At 32.7% G+C, this 22,500-nt stretch overlaps 1 protein-coding gene across 2 annotated transcripts in view; it reads right to left on the reverse strand.

Moving 5' to 3' along the window:
* The window catches only part of LOC136856041 (uncharacterized), a 276,656-nt gene extending 261,522 nt beyond the window's left edge, over positions 1–15,134 (reverse strand). Inside the window, exons 1-2 of one of the 2 annotated variants that reach the window (XM_067133599.1) lie at positions 15,068–15,134; positions 13,263–13,437 (exon numbers count right to left, since the gene is read on the reverse strand). In XM_067133599.1, the coding sequence (XP_066989700.1) occupies positions 13,263–13,335 (73 nt within the window). In that variant the 5' untranslated portion in view covers positions 13,336–13,437; positions 15,068–15,134. Of the gene's footprint in view, positions 1–13,262; positions 13,927–15,067 lie in introns of those variants that run through there. The other variant, XM_067133600.1, reaches the window with a different exon arrangement.
* Positions 15,135–22,500: the final 7,366 nt, after the last annotated feature.

The following is a 22,500-nucleotide window of genomic DNA, read 5'->3' on the forward strand; positions in this document are numbered from 1 at the left end:
AAGTGTTCAGTTTGTCTGGTCGAATGAGGCTCTCTACATTTTGCAAATAAGCGTTTCCTAGACAACGACTATATGTTCGCTAAGTGTTGTCTAGTGAACTTTCACCTTTCGAGTTCTAGATATGTGTCTGTTGCAATACGATGCAGCTATGTCAGCTGTCGGCTCACTTTTAATCATTTTAGATGTGTTTTTATATTATATTGCACAGGAATATATGCGGAGTTCTCTCTCTCTCTCTCTCTCTCTCTCTCTCTCTCTCTCTCTCTCTCTCTCTCTCTCTCTCTCTCTCTCTATGATGAACCTATGCCATTCGTCTTACTTTAATTATTTTTTTATGGATTTTTGTTTTTATATATATATGTATTTATATATATATATACATGTGTGTGTGTACCCAAAATTCAATATAAAAAACAAACTTCATCCCAAACTATTACTAGATAACTACACTACTTCTTAGACCCACCACACCTGTGTATGAAAGACACTTTTGTATATCAGATATACATAAATAGTTTAATTCATGTATACCTATGTATACAGACTATTCCTGACCCAACCACTCAAGTAACAGCAACTTCAAAGAAACGCCATTATCAGGAACCTCAGTTCCAGATCGGGTATCCTACGGAACTGAACGCTGCTTGATAGTCCTACCCCAGGTCCTGCCCCCGCCCCTACCCCAGGTCATACACCAAGTCATACACCACGTCCTACCAGAGGTCCTATCCCCCGGTCTTATCCCCAGGTACTATCCCCAGGTACTATCCCAGGTCCTACTGCGAGTTCTATCCCAGGTTCTATCCCCAGGTCCTACTCCAGATCCTACCCCAGGTCCTACCCCAGGACACCCGGTGGCCAGTTAAGCAGGAGAGATGTCAAGTGAAGCCTTTGGTATGCGTGGCTTCCTTTGTAAAGGATATGCCATCCTAGACCGGTGGCGTGGCGCGATATCCTTTGCTTTGGACGGTCGCGCATCCTGCGGGATTTTTGTGGTTTGCTGGAATTGTGAAAATGTGAAAATTGCAGACAATACAAAGCTGATGTTGAAATTCTGTCAGTTCATTAGTCTATCCTATATTAGGACATCTACAGCGATCCCTGCTTGGTTAGTGAATATCCTACAGGATTTCTGATGCATAAAGAACGACATCTACAGCCATCCCTGCTGAGCAAATATCCTACGGAAATACTCAAGCACCCACGCAACGATGAATATGAAAACTGTAATTGAGTAGCAGATATCCTACAAGACTTCTGTCAACTACAAATCCTACAGAAGGGGACGATCTACAGCTATCCCTGCTTGTGTAGCAAATATCCTACGAGACTTCTGTAGGAGATCCACGGCCAAGCTTTAACTGACAATAAAGGTGAAACGCCTTCCCTACTTACTCTCTGGCATCGCAAAAGCTGCGGCCTTTGGTCACAGAGGCGACGAGAGGAAACAAGAAGGAAGGGGGGAGGGAGGGAATTGGGGAATGATTGGCCTGACCTTTCTGTTGTGACAACAACTACAAAGGCGCAGGTTTTAAAAGACCCCGTGATTGATTGATTGATTGGTTGGTTGCTCTGCTGTTGCTTGGCTGACATAATGGAAGGTTGTGTTGTGTTGAGAGATTGTGATGTTAGGTTTGGTAAAGTCATGTTTAAGGTTTGGTGAGTAAATTACTCTAGTTTGATGTGTTTGGAGTTTAATTATGTAACGTCAAAATAATAATAATAATAATAATAATAATAATAATAATAATAATAATAATAATAATAATAATAATAATATTCTAATGTATCACTTTTCGTCTGCGATTCTGATATCTAACCTCAAAATTAATAATAATAATAATGCTGTTAGTAATAATAATGTAATATATATATAATTTTCCTTTTGATGCTTTAATGTCTAACCTCATAATAATAATAATAATAATAATAATAATAATAATAATAATAATAATAATCTATTGTATCGTTAGATTGATTGCTATCATGAACTGGGTAAGATTTGGATTAGCAAGATTCTAACCTTGAATGTCCTCACGATTATAACCTTGCTTTACAAATCTTACCCACTTCGTCATTCAAATTCAAATGACCACATCAAAATCAGACCCAGTACCCTACGGCAATCTCACTAACTCAACTTGTACTCATTCCATCAATCCAAACCTCCCTTCCACAAACTTCAAGGTATCGCCCTCAGGAGAGACTCAAGGTATTCCATGGCACCATTTAATCGTGGCAGTGCCGTGTGAGAGTGCCACAAATTCCCCCTCTCTCTCTCTCTCTCTCTCTCTCTCTCTCTCTCTCTCTCTCTCTCTCTCTCTCTCTCTCTAGAAAATACTGTGCCTGTCCAATCTTCCGCTCTTGAGAGATACCAAATATAAAATGGTCTGAGACATTTGATAGCTTTTATCTCTCTGTCTCCATCTTCGTGGAGGTGTTTCATATTCTGTTTGGTGGTGGTCAGATTTCAAAGGTTTTCTTTTATATCTTTCGATGATTTGTAGTTGTTTTAGAATAAATGTTGTCCTTAGGTATTTGCAAATTGGTTTTTGGTCACAATATTTTTTGTTTTGCATATTTGAAATGGCATTAGAAGTATTATGTTTTCAGTTTTCATTTATGTTTTAACTGATATTTTGATACACATGAATATAGAATGATTGAGAGAGAGAGAGAGAGAGGATTATGAATATGTAAATAACATGGAAGTTCTTTGCACTGGGAGTTCATCCTTCACTTAGCAGTTAAAGAGTAAATGTACCTTAAGATATAATTATATATATATATATATATATATATATATATATATATATATATATATATATATATATATATATATATATATATATATAATATGCTGGTCTTTAACTCCTAAATTTCATAATCGATCAATCAGTCGAGAGTGTAGCATTAAATATTTTTCTTATATTTATACTTATGATTATGTGAGTGTGGTCATTCACCACACACACACACACAGAGAGAGAGAGAGAGAGAGAGAGAGAGAGAGAGAGAGAGAGAGAGAGAGAGAGAGCGATTCCATTGAGCAAACAACTTTGAAATCTAATTTGGACATGTAGTTGGCGAGAGCGGGCAAAGGATCCATCTTATTTCGCCCTGAAGCCTCTCATTCAGACCCAATGGGTCATTAGCACATCACTCAAAACTGAAGGCCTCGGCGCAAATTAATTGGACCCGTTTGCTATACATATATATATACTCGGTGCGTGCGGATCAATTTCTCAATGCGAGTGTGTATTTTATATATATTATATATATATATATATATATATATATATATATATATATATATATATATATATAAAGTAAATCAGGCCTTTATATCCAAATAGCATCTCTCTCTCTCTCTCTCTCTCTCTCTCTCTCTCTCTCTCTCTCTCTCTCTCTCTCTCTCTGTTGAATAACCACACGTAATATATACTGTATATATATATATACACAATGTAAATCAGAAGAATTTTTGATTCAAATACATTATCTATCCTTTTTTTATATATACACACTTATGTACACCTAAATTCGTTTATAAATAACATCTAGTTGTGAAAATACCACTCCGAAATTTATAAATAAAAATATAAAGATATATTTATGAAATCTTTATACCATGAGGTGCCATCAAATATTCCAGTATTATATAAAGAAATTTTGTCTCGCCAAAAGATATTCATTCTTAAAATGCGCGGAAATCCCTCGTCATTTTTAATATAAAGCAATATTTTATATTTCACTGAAACTGAAAACCATTAAGGGATCGGCTATTTTATTTAAGGATGAATTTCCTGACAGCATTATATGCATGTGTATAATAATGCACTATGTTTAACCCACAATGCCCCGAAATATACAACGTGACAAAATTCATGGTCTAAAAAGTTATTCTGAATGCATATAGATCACGTAAAGATGTTCTCAGTATATATACAGTATATATATATATATATATATATATATATATATATATATATATATATATATATATATATATATATATATATATATATATATATATATATATATATATATATATATATATATATATATATATATATATATATGTATATATATAGTTACTCCAAGAAGATACATACTTCTCGTTTCTCATTAACCTTTATGGGATGAGGTTGCTAGCCCCATGCCGTTTTCTTCTTGACCCATAGAGTTAGTTCTAAAAGCTGTTATCCTTCAGATTCTCAGTAAGTATTTTTGCATGAGGTAGCTATATATATGCCCTTCTGCATCTGAACTACATCCCACCAAAGTCGACTAACTACCCAATATAAAATCAGCGACGTTGACATTAATCATAAATGATGAAAGAATGTTCTGAGTTGTCTTATGTTTATCGAATAGATTATTTATAATGAGAGAAATTAAGTTTAAATTTATTTTTTATAATAATATTCCATGGGACACACGACATAGTACCTTTTTGTTGCCCAGGCCGGAAGAAACCCAATAAAAAGGGAAAATGCAGCGAAAGCTTGTTTCCCGAGGAATATAAGCTTTCGCTTGACTGATTGATTGTGGGTTATGTGGCGTCACGGAAAGAAATGGCACTATAATCGGGAACTACAGAGGCAGGAAAGAGAGTACCGAAGCTCACGGAGTCACGTGACCTTAAGAAACTGTCAATCATTGCAAAGTAACTCAAGTGAAATGATTGACAGGTCGAGAGGAGAGAGAGTCATTCCGGGTCTGTCTTCCATCTTGAAAACATCTCCAGTCAGACCTCTCTCTCTCTCTCTCTCTCTCTCTCTCTCTCTCTCTCTCTCTCTCTCTCTCTCTCTCCCGCGGGGCGCCAATCAGGCGTCAACGTCAGGGGATGTCACAAGGGCATCGCCTTACCTGAGCAGGAAAGGCGAAGGTAGAAACCGCTGATGACACCTGATATCACAGTTGGATCCGACCAACACCTGAGTCCTGCTTCTGCTCGTGAGAGTCTCTGTTGAATGCGGAGGCAGCAGAGGGCTGAATTGGGCTAAATCCCCTTTTTTTGGTGGTTGGGGGTTAAAGCCAAGATTTGAACGTGGTCCCAGCATCATTTCGCCTGCGGGATTCACGAGATCGATCCCACGAAGTTGATGGGAAGTTAAGACAGTTTTAGTGGGAGGTCTTTTGTGACTCTTTTGGGTTAAATGGTTAGTTAGGTACTTGGTAGTTAGACGAGTGTTGTTTGGTTGTAACTCTCTCTCTCTCTCTCTCTCTCTCTCTCTCTCTCTCTCTCTCTCTCTCTCTCTCTCTCTCTCTCTATATATATATATATATATATATATATGTATATATATATATATATATATATATATATATATATATATATATATATATATATATATTTATATTCCTTACTCTAAAGACAGGTAGCTCATTTGAATATTTAAAGCGTAGAACCCATAGTACCGAGTAGGAATAAAAAGAAAGAATTCTGCCATTGAATATTCATGAATGTCCTCTCTCTCTCTCTCTCTCTCTCTCTCTCTCTCTCTCTCTCTCTTTTTCCCTCCATGTCATTACTCAGTCGCTGTGGCGTTTTTATGAATAAGACTTTTGGGTTTCTAAAGGATCTTTGTGTTTACTGGCTTCGAATAAAATAAAAACACCGAATATCGCTCAAACCCATATATATAAATATATATATATATATATATATATATATATATATATATATATATATATATATATATATATATATATATATATATATATACACTATATATACACTATATTTACAAAAGAAATGAACTTTCATTTGAATTGAAGAAGTTTTAGAAAATGGATAAAAATCTTTATTCATATTTATATATATATATATATATATATATATATATATATATATATATATATATATATATATATATATATATATATAATATGTATATATATATCGCTATTTATAATAGATACCTATCCATATCAGCGATAAATAACAGTATAATGTTTCAGAAAGACAAATGCAGCAGAGAGGAGAGAGAGAGAGAGAGAGAGAGAGAGAGAGAGAGAGAGAGTGTCCTGACTTAATGCGGAGGTAAAAGCCAATAGCAGATACTAAGGTAACATCAGGGGATGTCTTGCGTATGTGCGCCTGTGTGTATGTGTGTGTGTCTGCGTGTTTGTGTGTGTATGTGTGTGTGTGTGCATGTTTGTGTGTGTGTGTGAGAGAGAGAGAAGGGAATATACGTTTTAATTTCTGATAAATATATTGCAGCTTTATATATCAACCAGAGAGAGAGAGAGAGAGAGAGAGAGAGAGAGAGATGCTATAATAATGATGAAATTTTAAAAGTTGAAATTCTAGAAAGAAAGATTCTAGAGAGAGAGAGAGAGAGAACTTTATTAATGATAAAATGTTAAAAACTAATGCTTATTCTAACAAGAGAGAGAGAGAGAGAGCGATAAATGAATTGAAATTTACGATAATCCAATTCCTTATTACATTCATAATATACATTTTTGTAAAACTGGCAATGTACTCATTTATTTAATCTGTTTATCTATGTGTGTTTAAATACGTACTTTTTGAAGTATTAAAATTATATTCTTCTTAATGTAATAAGAGATAATAAGAAAATGACTTTAGGATTCTGAAGGAATTATATTTCGTCTACAAAGAATTATCATCTGGTTGTGACTAATCATATTTTCCCAGTTATAATGCAGAGATTATCCAAAAATAATTACGTCAGGTAATTCTTAATGATGTTTCTCTTATAACGATAATTATAGTGATGAAGAATCAGATGTAATTAAGCAATGTCGCTTGTGGGCAGTACTTGGATAGGTGACCACTAATGAATACCTTAAATCACTGACATATACCTTCCCATGATCGAGGCAGAGTTGAGTCTGGTCAGTTATTGGACTGGTGACCTTTTAGAAGCTCCTTGACCAAGTGACATTTAATATTGTCAGTTCTAAGGCTCCCCTGGGCGAAATTTTAGCTGTGGTCAGTTCTTAGACGGGTGAACAGCAATACTGTATATATATGTGTATGTATATATACGTTATAAACAGAAATTTGCCCTTCCAGTTAGGCAATGGAGAAGGGTCATTGGATTGCCCCTCCCAACGGCCTCTGGATTTAAGTCAAATATTAATAAATCCCCTCCCCCGTTTGGGGATTTTCTTAGAAGAGAGAGAGAGCGAGCGAGCGGTGGGATTTTGGGTATAATGTCACAACATATAGCATAGCTTCAACCAACCTCCTCTGGGCAAGCGATATAGAAGGATCGCATTACAGGTAGGGTTGCGCGTGCCCAAGCACGCACACATACACATATATATGCATCATAAATCTACTTATACTCCACCACTCCTTCCAATGTAACAGGCATCCACTCCGCTTGTCCTATCACTTCGAACAAATCCTTTACCAGAGCTGAGCAAAATTGTCTGAATAATATCAGAGGTGAAACACCATTGAGTTTTTCCTCCTCCTCCTCCTCCTCCCTCCTCCCCTCTCACTGTCATTTCACCGGCATCATTATCATCGCCATCATCATCATCATCATTTCGTAGGTTCTCAATTCCTTTCGCCAGAGGGTCTTACCATATCATTAAAACTTGGGTTCAGGAATTTTTATGGTGTCTGGGAATCGAACGCTTCTTCTTCTTCAGATGGAGAACGACCAAAACGATGTGGAGATATGCCGGACGCTTTGGCCTCCGCTTTGGAGAGAGAGAGAGAGAGAGAGAGAGAGAGAGAGAGAGAGAGAGAGAGAGAGAGAGAGAGAGATGAACTCTAAGCTATAGAGAAGTTGAGAGGGATAATTGCAAAGAAATAAATCACAAAGTAAAAAAGGGAAGAGAGAGAGAGAGAGAGAGAGAGAGAGAGAGAGAGAGAGAGAGAGAGAGAGAGAGAGAGAGAGATGAAACCAACCACTCCCCTTCAAAAAAACAAAAAAGGAAAAATTCAAAGCTTAATCTTCAGAATCTTATTACATTATGAACATTTCAAAAGGCAGCTTTTCTAATGACAGAAGGATTTTATTTGCTCGTTTGAGGACAATGTAAACCTCAAAATCTCCACGACGTGAAGATGTTGTGCTTCAGACTCAAAGCACTCAGGTTATTGGGGTCTTTGGTGTGTAAGTGATTGTATACACACAAACAGACACACACACACACACACACACACATATATATATATATATATATATATATATATATATATATATATATATATATATATATATATATATATATATATAATATATATATATATATATAAACATTAAGCTCTAAACGTCCTTTAATATCCAATTCGCTCTACCTCGGAAATAATATATTTTCACATATGTTACCTGAAGGGGAATTTTTTATTTGATATATATACATACAAATATATATGTATATATGTGTGTGTGTGTGTGTGTGCGCCAAAGACCCCAGTAACATTAGTATGAAACACAACATCTTTAAGCCGTTCTAATAATGAGGTTATTTTCCTGAATAGAGCATAAAATCCCATGTTATTAGTTAGAAGAGCTGCCTTTTGGAATGTCAGTAATCTAATAAGATTCTGAAGATTAAGTTTTGATTTTTTCAATTCACTTATTTATCTTTTGAAGGGGAGCGGTTGGTTCCATCCTATTGTTGTTTCAATAAAGTTGATTTTGCAGTTGAATATATAAACACCCCTTAAATATGATTTATTTGCAATTTATTTTAAGATTGTATATATGCTGAAATGCATATATAATATATCATTTAATAGTAAAATCACCAGAGGTACCGGTGTTACTTTTTGAAACTAACTTTGAGTCAAAAGAAAATTTAAATTCAAAACATCTTGAGGGGGTACAAGGAAACTAGAATTCACCAATATATGTTTTTGAATATTTATTTTCTATTGCTCTAGTGCATTCCTAGGAAGAGGATTAATAATAACTAGTTGGGTGACTCATGAGTTAGGATTTTTGTTTCTGTTAATCAAGTTGATGGTGTCTTCAATTTCATATAAAATGGTTTATATTTATGTAAACTATATTATGCCTAGTAATACACATACATCAAAATAACATTAAAAACAAACAAGCTATATAATACATATATATTATATAATATACATATATATATACATATATATATATATGTATATATATATATATATATATATATATATATATATATATATATATATATATATATATATATTATATAGAAGACCTCAGTGTTAGGTCCCATCCAGGTGTGTCCTGCAACTTCACTCCAAAATCCTTGATGCAAATAGCTGATAAACACCATCATTAACACAGACACAAAAATGAATGAGCCTATTAGGAAGTCATTATCCCAATAGGAAGATGATAGGAATACAAAATACAAATTCGAAATGGTATTATAATGTCAGGATTCATTGTAACTTCTTGAGATTCTGTTTCTGAATTTTATTTTTACATAAAAATTTCTTTTCTTTCGTTATATTTCAGTGCTTCTATTTTATCTCTCTGGGATTATTATTTTATTATTATTATTATTATTATTATTATTATTATTCAGTAAATGGATCACGTTCATATGGAACAAGCCCACCACAGGGGCTATTGACTTGAAATTCAAGCTTCCAAAGAATATTAAGGTGTTCATTAGGAAAAGTAAGCTTAGTTTTGTGTGTGTAGGTCTGTGTATAGATAAGCTAAACAGCCTTTAGGTTAGATAATATTACCCTGGAAACAGTAATATTTTTGAAATATGGTAAACATTACTTTTACATGTAAGCATATGTGCATTCCGATAAAACATTGCATATTACCCATACTTATCAAGCCATCAACTCCTCCCCTTTCAAAATGTATGCGCGCGCATGAATGCATAAATACCGTCTTATAACAAACTGAAATTCGTTATAGACGCCCTGCATACATTGTTTCAGAGTCTCTCCGAGGTCCCTGCCTGTCAATTTATCGACAATGAATTCTCGCAGATGGGAAAATTTAGTGGAGACAGGGAACCGAACACGTTGAGTCAAAAAGGTACAATATTAAACTATTTATCTTCAGACTGCTTCTAATTAGAAAGGTTATTGAAGGGATGTGAAATATTTAGAAACTAATATAGTTTAATAATGGTTAGAAGGATGATAAATATCATATAAAGTATGGAAGAGAGAGAGAGAGAGAGAGAGAGAGAGAGAGAGAGAGAGAGAGAGAGAGAGAGAGAGAGAGAGAGAGAGAGAGCAAGCTGGAGTATGGTAATGTGATTCTTGATTTGGAATCTCATGATAAAAGGATTTGATAACAGAGAGAGAGAGAGAGAGAGAGAGAGAGAATGAGAGAGAGAGAGAATGAGAGAGAAAAGAATGTAATAACAGAGAGAGAGATTGGGAATCTCATGATAAAAGGATTTAATAACAGAGAGAGAGAGAGAGAGAGAGAATGCTAATGTAATTCCTGATTGGGAATCTCATGATAAAAGGATTTAATAACAGAGAGAGAGAGAGAGAGAGAGAGAGCCTGCAAATCCCTATTCACTTCCAGATTAAATATCACACGAAATAGATAGTGAACTTATCACTTGCACCCTCTGTGAAAATTTGGGACAATGGTGTATGAATAACACTTGCATTAATTGACATTAATTGACATATGATTTTTTTTTCTTTAGTGTTGAAGACTGAAAGAAATTAAATCATATTACCAATATGAAGAGCAATATTGAATAAAAATATGGAATCGCCTTTCCAGTATCTGACTGGGGACTGAGTTGAATTTGAGATACATCAGTCTTTCTCATTTTTTTGTATTTTTTTGTAATTTGGTTTCAGGAGAATTCATAATTCTGTAGTTTTGAATTAGTGAACACTTGGGATAATCTGCTTTCGTAATAGGAAAGTGGTTTTTAATTTATAAGACTTTTTAAATTGACAATGACTTATAAATTGCTATTTATCAATAGCAGATATCCTGACCAGTGTGGGTTCAATTCCCAACTGGGAAGTAGAATCTCTCAATTCACCTTTGGATTTTAAGTTTTGAATTTGAAAGCTCATGCAAAGATATTTAACAATTGTAAATCAGTCTTCTTTGGATAAGTCAACTCAGACCATCACAGGTTCGACTCCCACCTTGTGAAGAAGAAATTCTTCCTCCGTTTCTTTTTCGGATTTCAGGGCTTTCAGCGAAAAGCTATCCAGAAGGGAAGAGTATTCCTATTCTCAGCACATATTTAGGGATGGGATTGCTGGACCTATACTTCTTATCTTGACCCCACCTGGTACTGGTGCCCATTCCTAGCTGACGTCTATTGATATCATTCAGTGACATCAAACAGAACTTAGACATTACAGTCATATGATGACATCAGTGGATATCACACAGTGACATCAAACATCACCAACTCAGAAACATCACAACAGCAACATCCACATTTCAAGTATGACTAAACACATCCAACAGATATTATTAATTGTGGGTTATCTGGCGTCACAACTACCAGGGTCACTGACGCCGGCACACATCCAACAGATATCAAGCCATCGTCATATCGCCTGGTGAATATCTCCTGCTATCCAGGGATGGATATCACACTGGGCCAGATTCACAAAGGACCCGAATTACGCTGGGGGCAATTAGAGAGATATTTATAGACCAATACTTCATGTCACGTTGTCGCTTCTCCGGAAGCTGAATGCTTTGTAGGATCGTCGGCTGAAGGGAATTGATAGAACTGAAACTAGTTTTTGTTATTTTCTTTGTTATTTTCTGTTCGTTTTGTTATTTAACTTTCTCTTTTTGTTTATTTGCTTGTTTTGTGCAAAGGTGTTCTGTTTTGCAGGATTCTTGTAGCTTTATTTATAAGTGTTCTATTGTGGTTTTTGCATCTGAATGATAAATCATTTTCATTAATAATAATAATAATAATAATAATAATAATAATAATAATAATAATAATAATAATAATTTTTTAATAATAATATTTATAAAATTTTTTCCGTAAAATAATATTGAAAATCTTTCATAATAATAATAATATTGAACCCATAATAATATTAATAATAATAATAATAATAATAACATTTTAGTCTTTTTCATAAGAATTTCTGTAAAATTGTCATGCCAATGGTATTAATTATAAAATAATAACAATAGTATTTACATTTTAATATATTCCATCAGAATATCTTTGAAATCATGCATCAATAATATTATAAACTCCATTAGACCTGCTCGCTGTAATAATAATAATAATAATAATAATAATAATAATAATAATAATAATAATAATAATAATAATAAGATACATTTTAATCTTATCCCTAAGAATATCTTTTAAAACTTTCATGTCAGTAATATTATAAAATATAAAATCCTTTCATTTCAGACTTGCTCCATATAAAAATAATAATAATAATAATAATAATTTAATAATAATAAGAATAATAATAATATAATAATAATAATAATAATAATAATAATAATAATAATAATAATAATTTTATTTCAGTATTTCCCATGAGAATACCTTTAGAATTTTCATATCAGTGATATCAAACGTAATATAGACCTGCTGGCTGTAATAATAATAATAATAATAATAATAATAATAATAATAATAATAATAATAATAATAATAATAATAATGATAATAATAATAATAATAAAAATAATAATCCAATCTTTCATAAGCCACAGAGACCCCTAGATAGTAGTAGACTTTCTCATTCCCATAGGCCTCCCATGCAATGGAATCTAATTATCTTGGAGAATTACTTGTGTGAATGGAGTTATTGTTGGGGAGAAGGTAATTTACCTTCATTTCTTTAGGTAATGGGTAAGAGGTAATATTTATGTATGTATGTATGGATGGATGGATGTACGAGTATGTATGTATGTATGTATGTATACATATGTATATATAGGCTAGTATATATATTATATACTGTATATGTATGTATGTATGTATGTATGTATATACTGTATGTATGTATACAAGTATTTAAATGTGTATGTATGAGTGTATTTAGTGAGGTTTTCACATAACTGCCAATTTGTAAGACAGTAAATATAGATTTTTAGATTACTTTTAGATATTATATAAACATACTGTTGGTTATATCTCGCCACAATATATATATATATATATATATATATATATATATATATATATGTATATATATATAATGTATGTATATACACAAACATACATACAGTATGAATATACAATCATTGAAAAACTCATTCTATACCTTCATATAAAACAAGTAATATATTTCCCATTAAATCCCTGACCCCTGACCTTACCTTGACGTGTAGCAGCAGAGGTCAAGCACAGGAGAGTGCTAAAGATGACTTCCCTGACGCAGCAATGACCCATCTTCGTAGAGTTCAAAGGTCATGTCAGGTCAAGTGGAAAATTCCTCTGTGGGTCTTGCGTGAATGATTTGAGATCAGCATTCGTCCAGTTACTATTAATTCCCTTTTAACCAATCACAATTTAGCGGATTTCAACCAATTTAACCAATCACAAATTAGTGGTTATCAACCAATTTAACCTATCATAAATTAGTGGATTTCAAGCAATTTAACCGATCACAAATTAGTGAATTTCAACCAGTTTAACCAATCACAAATTAGCGGATTTCAACCAACTTAACCAATAACAAATTTTGTTTTAACTAATCTTACGACACCTGCTAAAGGTTTGTTTATTTATAACCAATCATAAAATTCAATTCCTTTTTACCAATCATAAATTAGCGGATTTCAACCATTTTATCCAGTCACAAATCACACTATGAGGATTTCATTTTTTTTAACCAATCTTACGGCACCTGATAAAATTAGCGGATTTCAACCAATTTACCCATTCACAAAGCACAGGGTAAGGATTTCATTTTGACCAACCTTACGACATTTGATCATTTATATATAACCAATCACAAAAATCAATTCATTTATAACCAGTCACAAATTAGCGGATTTCAACCAATTTATTCAATCACAAATCACAAATTTCCTTTTAACCAATCTCACGACATCTGATGAAAATTTATTTATAGCCAATGGAAAAAATAAATTCCTTTCAACCAATCACAGATTAGTGGGTTTCAACCAATTTATCCAATCACATACCGCCTCGTGTGGTTTTCATTTTAGCCAATCTTGCGACATCTAATAGTACCTTATATTTAACCAATCAGAGATCACCTGATGAAGATTCTTTCAACCAATCACAAATCACGTGTTCAAATCTTTTAACCAAATCACTAATCACTTGGTTAAATCTTAAAACGAGTTCCATATCACCTTATAAAATATCTTTTTAACCAGTTTTTCACTGATAGAAATTTGTGTAACCAATCACAAAATCACCCGATAAAGATTTTATTCAACCAATCACAAATCACGTAGTAAGATCTGTTAAACAGTCATTAATCGCTTTCCAAAACGAGTTCTAAATCATCTGGTAGCCTTGTTTCAACCAATCACAAATCACTTGGTAAACGCCTTTTAACCAATCGCGAATCACGAAACAATTCAATTTCTTTATTACTATGTAAAAAACACTATATATATATATATATATATATATATATATATATATATATATATATATATATATATATATATATATATATATATATATATATATACATATATATATATATACATAACATATGTATATATATAAAACCAGTAAAACACTATGAATTAATTTCTCGTTTCATTTTAGAATGAAAACTTCACATATTTATTACCTAATTAAGCTGATTTACACAATTATAAATTCATGGTAATTCCCTGAAAGTTTCTTATAACTTCGTATTAATATAATTTTTCCTAAATCATCCATCACTCGAAGGTAAATTATTAATAATAATCATTGTAGGGAATAATTTTTAATTTTTACACTGTTTAAACAATTATGAAACATACTGATGGTGGTATTGTTGTTAATAATTTTTTTTTTCTTTTTTGGATTATCGTAATGATTGTATCGGTACAATCGGCAACAAACTTCAAGAACAATTAGAGATAAGTGAGAACATCTTATAAGTTTAATTATCTTATGTTTTTCCAAGTAATAAAGAAATGTCGTCGGTTACTCTGTCGAGAAACTGAACAGGAGACGATCGCTATGCGTCCTCTCTCTCCCACGTCTACAGGTACACTAAACTGCTCTTTCGCACGCGCCTCTCTCTCTCTCTCTCTCTCTCTCTCTCTCTCTCTCTCTCTCTCTCTCTCTCTCTCTCTCTCTCTCTAAAGGATGTTTCTTCCTATACGTCCCTGTAATAAAAATACCAATATATTGATATCCAAAACCTCATTTTTATAAAAGTTGCTACATTTGAATGCACATTTAAATAAAGAGCAGTCTCTCTCTCTCTCTCTCTCTCTCTCTCTCTCTCTCTCTCTCTCTCTCTCTCTCTGATTTGGCTTTACTCTCTCTTTTGACTCAAAATCATCCTCTTATTAAATTGATTATTATTATTATTATTATTATTATTATTATTATTATCTTTTATTATTTTATTAGATGAAACCTATTCAAAATCATCCTTGAAATTCAAAATTATTATTATTATTATTATTATTATTATTATTATTATTATTATTATTATTATTATTATTATTATTTTTTCAGGGGCCACTGACTTGAAATTGGAGCTTCCAAAGAAAATCATGTTTATTGGAAAGAAACAAAAGAGGGTAACAGGAAACACAGAAAGAGGAGATTAATTATTCGAAAAGATAAATCAACGAATTAATAAATAAATGGATAAAAACGTAAGTTAATGATCAAAATACAGGGAGAATTGTTTTATGGTAGTAGTGCATAGCATCTCCGCTTGAGATTTTGAGGTTCCAGTTGCACGAAATCCTCAGTAGGGAGACTTCCACAGTCCTTCAGCAGTGTGAGGAATAAAGGACCTCTGGAACAACTATTTAATATAATAGAAAGTGTCCTACTCTTCATTTTATTTATACTATTTATTTGTATCGCTGTTATAAACCTGTGTATATCTACGTACTGATATACACACAAAAACAATGTTTAACATAAATTAACTTGCTGTGAACCAGTGGCTGAACAAGAGCTTTTCTGCGTGACATTCAGTGGTCATTACCTATCCAAATTCTGATCAAACCCAGTGAGTCGATGGTGGACACCCTTCCAAGAAGTGACCAGGTTATACTGGTGTAGCAAGCATGGTAATATATATATATACAATATATATATATATATATATATATATATATATATATATATATATATATATATATATATATATATATATATATATATATATATATATATATAGATATACAGTATATATATATATATAATATAGAACTTCAGCAGTTCAAACGAAGATGCAGTTCATTACGACCATAATAGTCTTCTTGTATATTTTAATATTTCACTTACAATTTTATCTATTTATTTATTTATTTATTGATTTGTTAATTTATGTTTTCCTAATAGCTGATCTTCTCTTTCTGTATTTAACTTTACCTTGAGTTTCTTCTTTCGAATGGACACCATAATATTCTTTGGAAGCTTCTTGAATTTCAAATCAGTGACCATTTGGTGGGCTTGTTCCTTCTATATAAATAGGATTAATTTTATGATTAATAATAATAATAATAATAATAATAATAATAATAATAATATAATAATAATAATCATCATCATCATCATCATCATCATCATTTAATTACAAACACCAACCGTAATGTATTGATGTTAAAATATACATCTAGATAATTCAATATTTGTTGGGTGAGGTCAAATCATTAATTAAGAAATCGGAGTCAGTTCTGAAACCCATTCACAATACTGCCTGCTCAAGCAACCCCCCTCCCCCACCCCCGCAACCCCAAAAAAAAAAAAAACACGTTAATTCATCACAAACTGTGATGAAGTGAGTACCCTACAACCCAGGGGCCTGGACAGCCTCAGCAATCAGAATACAGTTTGTAGCATTCACGTACCCAACGCATCTTTAAGTCTTTACGAGACCAATTCATTATTTTGAAGTGGAATCATTACGTACTTATTCCTGGGTTTCTCTGGGTCTCTTGGGTCTTTCTGGGTTTCTCTGGGTCTCGTTGGGACGAATTCATTGGTCCTTGATCCAGGTCCTTAGGTTATGGTGTACAAATCGAGATGATTTGTGCAATATTAATAAAGTGGTATACCTTAATTCCTTTGTAGGATTTATGTATATATTATGAATATATATATTCATATATATATATGAATATATATTCATACATATATATATACATATGTGTATACATACATACATACATATATATATGTGTATTATATGAATAAATATATATTCATACATATATATACATACATACAAATATATATTCACTCTATTATATGAATAAATATATATTCATAACAGTCGTGTGTCATATATCCTGATATCGTCCGTCGCATGTATATATCATATATATATGAAAATATATATATATATATTTGTATTTATTGTATATGTATACGGTATGTGATGTTTATATGTATATATATATATATATCTATATAAAATATATATATGGAAAAATTCCATTAAAAACATTATAATTATGTTGCTATAAAATATATCATATGGAAAACCTTAAAAACATTAAAAGTTGCTCTCTCTCTCTCTCTCTCTCTCTCTCTCTCTCTCTCTCTCTCTCTCTCTCTCTCTCTCTCTCTCTCAGCCCTTTGTTGGCCGAGTTGGTTGAGCTTCAGACCGTCATTCGATGGGCCGGAGTTCGATTCCCGCCGCCGGCTGATGAAGAGTTAGAGGAATTTATTTCTGGTGATAGAAATTCATTTCTCGCTATAATGTGGTTCGGATTCCACAATAACTGCAGGTCCCGTTGCTAAGTAACCAATTGGTTCTTAGCCACGTAAAATAAGTCTAATCCTTCGGGCCAGCCCTAGGAGAGCTGTTAATCAGCTCAGTGGTCTGGTAAAACTAAGCTATACTTACTTCTCTTCTCTCTCTCTCTCTCTCTCTCTCTCTCTCTCTCTCTCTCTCTCTCTCTCTCTCATTAAAATTTGAGTTAAACCAAAGCTGTTTAACATTGGTTCACAGCTACTTAAAGTTATTTTTCAGAAGTCATAAGTAACATGGGCTGAAGGTCAGCAATATTTTGCCCTGGTCAGTACGTGAGTGGGTGACAACTATCAAGTGCCAAATGCTTTTGACTCTTTAGTGCCATGGATGTGGGTCTAGCAACTTCATCCCATAAATTAATGCCTGAGAAGAAGCACTAGGTTACAATGAAGCGTGAGACAGCCAGTAGGCAAAATGAGAGATTATTATATGTAATTAAACTTTACTATGTTAAAAATATTCTTGATAATTAAAAACAAGTAATAATAAAAGGGAATATTAAACTTTGAACACTTCTTCGTATGTGAAAAACAAACGTTGTAAAACTTTAAGGGGCAAAGAAGAAAGTTGAAAGTCCCGAAGTTTTGCCAGAGAGAGAGAGAGGGGCAAACTTTTCGTCCTGCAAGTCTTGGTAATTTTTGTAAGCAAAGTTAGAGTCCAGGAGTCACTCCACAAAGGATATTTTTTCCCCTGAAGAAGACAAGAAGGATCTGCTCTGTCAGTTGGCGTAACACAGGGAGTCCTTAACCTGCACAGGATGAGGAAAGAGAGAGGGGCGAGGGGAGGAGTAAGGGAGTCCTTAGGTAGGATGCAAGAGAGAGAGAGAGCCTTGGGATGGAAGAGGTAGGAGGGTAGAAGAAGGAGGATCTGTTTAACACAAATTTATACATTTCTTATGGTCCCAAGGACTCCTCAGGATACGATTTTAATCTGAACAATAAATGGGTCACAGTAAGGCATGAGAATAGGATAAATTTGACAGAATAAGAGTTAAGGATATAATTAATGATCCTACATTTATATATATATATATATATATATATATATATATATATATATATATATATATATATATATATATATATATATATATATATATATATATATATATATATATATATATTATATATATATATATATATATATATATATGTATATATATGCATATTATATATATAAATATATATTCATACATGTATATATATATATATATTATATATATATATATATATATATATATATATATATATATATATATATATATATATACATTTATATTATATATATTTATATATTCATACATATATATATATATATATATATATATATATATATATATATATATATATATATATATATATTACTGTATATATGCATATATGTATTATATATATACACACACATATATTCACATAATTATATTAATCAAATTATATAAATTTTGTCTCATATTACTGATGAAAACAGCATCTTCTGAGTATCATAAGTGAGTCAACTGATTAAGTGCCAACTCTTTTCTCGCTGCCTGCAATGAAAGATCTGTCCTAAACACACACACACACACACACACCTGTACCCTCGCTTAGCCATAAATATGCAAAAAGGAACTAAGCGTTTTTAGAGCTAAACAATGCAAAGATTTTGTTTAGGTACGATTTTAAGTCCGTCATAAAAGTGGTGTTTCCTCCTGGCTCCATTTTGTTTCATGTTTACTTCATGCTCCTTTAATTTATCATGAGCGAGAGAGAGGTCTTCTCTCTCTCTCTCTCTCTCTCTCTCTCTCTCTCTCTCTCTCTCTCTCTCTCTCTCTCTCTCCATTACTTTTTATTTATATCTCTCACCTTCTCCATAAGTAAGAGGTTATTCCTCAGTACTAATCTCTCTCTCTCTTTCTCTCCTGGAATCGATCTCAGAGCAAGGCAGAACGATTCAAGGGTGTTTTTGTAAAACCTATAGTGACTGTAGCCCTAAGCTTTGAATTATGTACCTGAATTTGTTGAGTCGCAGCCAGGCTAGAGAATACCTGTTCAATACTATATGTATTCATTTTCCACACTTATTTTCCATATAGATAGATAGATAGATTGACCACTTGGATATATACATGTACACCATTTTAAATACCAAACTGGATAAATTGATGCCGGGGGAATGTTAGGAGAAATTACAATCCCGGTGAAAAAATATTTTTAAAATAGATAATTAGATAGATAGAGAGACAGATAGACAGCTTAGATGTATACCGGTAATTACCACTTCAAACCGAAAACATTAATGCCCGGTGATGGTGAGGAGAAATTATAATCCTGGTGAAAAAAATTGTTTTTAAATGAAATTAATTGCGCTACATTTTTAAAAATTTTACACATATAAATAGATGGATGGATAGATAGAAAAGATAGCTTAGATATATACCTGTATATCACTTCAGATACCAAACCCAAAACATTGATGCCTGGCGATAGTGAAGAAAAATTACAGACCTGGTAAAAAAAAAAGGTTTTTAAAGAGAGAGAGAGAGAGAGAGAAATTGCTAGATAGACTACTTGGGTATATACCTGTACTCCACTTCAAATACCAAACCGAAAATGTTAATGCTTGGTGATGGTAAATAGAAATGACACACCTGGCGAAAGAAAAAATAAAAAAAAGGTATATATTAAACCTTCAAACATCAAAGCGGCTTCCTTTAAGAAAGTCTGCAGACCAGCCCAGCGGTCAAAAGGAAATTCCTCCTTCGCTATTAAATCCTTTGCAACATTAGGATTGGCCGAATATCCTATTTGAAAATCCTATTTGAGTATCCTTTTTGCAATATTGCCTCTAGGATGCTTCCTTTTCAAGTGGGTTGGACCAGTGACCGCTGAAGGGTAGGACATTGCAATTGGGGGGAGGGGGTTGCAATGTAAATAACATTGCAATTTATTTGTTTATTTTCAATTTATTTGTACAATTCTTATTTATTTCTTTGTAATATTTTTGCAGATCTTATTTGCAATTTATTTGCAATATCTGTGCAATTCTTATATGTTTATTTGCAAATTATTTGCAATATTTTTCCAATTCGTATTTGTTTATTTGCAATTTATTTTCAATTCTCATTTGTTTACTTGCAATATTTGGGCAATTCTAATTTATTTGCAATTTATTTATTTGCAATATTCGTGCAATTCTGGGGCTGTTGTGGAGTCCTCATTATAATGTCAAATTTATTCTATATTTTTTTACGCGTTAATATTTTCTTATACTTAGATCTCTTCTTTAAATTTTGTTTTTGTCTTTGTGTCTTGTTGCAAGAATATTCTGCAATATTTTGCTCATGCATTTTTTGCCTCATTCATTGATTTGTTTATTTGTGTTGCGTTGCGTTAAATTTATTGCAGATCCATTTTAGAAGTTGCATTTTCTCAAGCTTGGATTGAGAGAGAGAGAGAGAGAGAGAGACCCATTCATACTTTCAGTTCCTTAGGCCTGTCCGAATAAGTTACATGGAATTAATTATTGGTCACCCTTCTAAGCACTGACCACACCCAACGTCTTTCTCATATACCTAGGACTCTTTCTCCTCTTATTATCCTTCTCCCAGCGTCCTTCGGGCCCGGGCTACATAAGGGCATTAGTCTTTCCTCCGTCCGTTTTGCCTCGGGTCATAAAAATCAACAACAATAAAATGTGGAAATTGAAAATAAAAATAATGATAATAAAAGTTCTTTGGAAATTTATTCGTCAAAGGTCTTTGCATCTGCAGCACGTTGAGGAAAATACTACAGTATTGTATTCTGCCTATTTGCGAAAGATGGTGCAGAGAGAGAGAGAGAGAGAGAGAGAGAGAGAGAGAGAGAGAGAAGCTTTGACTTTTAAATATCTTTGAGATTTGATTTGACATTATTTTGTTGGCGTTACACACACACACACATACACACACACACACACACACATATATATATATATATATATATATATATATATATATATATATATATATATATATATATATATATTAATTTATATTGTGTATAAAAGAAGGCGTTTTATAGAGGTCACCCATCCGAGTATTGCCCAGACTCAGGCTGCTCAAGGTTGCTTTCATTCATGTCTCTACGTGTCTAATTCATAATAAAATAACAAATAAATACAAAGAGATTCAATTCAGCATAGATTTTAGAGATTTGAATTTCTTCTCTTCCTCCAAACACTCTGAAGTCAAGACTGGTTCAAGTATTCCAGAGTCCTTTGAGTCTCTCTCTAATTCTTCTTCTTCCTCTTCTTCTTCTACTTCTTCTTCTTCTTCGTTTCCGTCTCCTCCTCCTCTTCCTCCTCCTTCTTCTTCTTCTTCTTCTTCGTCTTCTTCTTCTTCTTATTATTATTATTATTATTATTATTATTATTATTGTTTTTCTTCTTCTTCTTCTTCTTCTTCTTCTTCTTCTTCTTCTTCTTCTTCTTCTTCTTCTTCCACAGAGCACTGAGGAAAGCAGATTCAACTTCGAGGAATATTTATGAAAACTCTCCACGGGAATAAAGAAAAATGACACAAATGAATTGCGGATTGGCGATGTTCTAATTTCTGACCAGAGTTCCTGGGTCCATTTTTTATTATTCTTTTATTATTAATTTTTTTTTTTATTTCAGGC

This window comes from Macrobrachium rosenbergii, chromosome 34 (assembly GCF_040412425.1).
Source record: "Macrobrachium rosenbergii isolate ZJJX-2024 chromosome 34, ASM4041242v1, whole genome shotgun sequence".
Classification (NCBI taxonomy): domain Eukaryota; kingdom Metazoa; phylum Arthropoda; class Malacostraca; order Decapoda; family Palaemonidae; genus Macrobrachium; species Macrobrachium rosenbergii.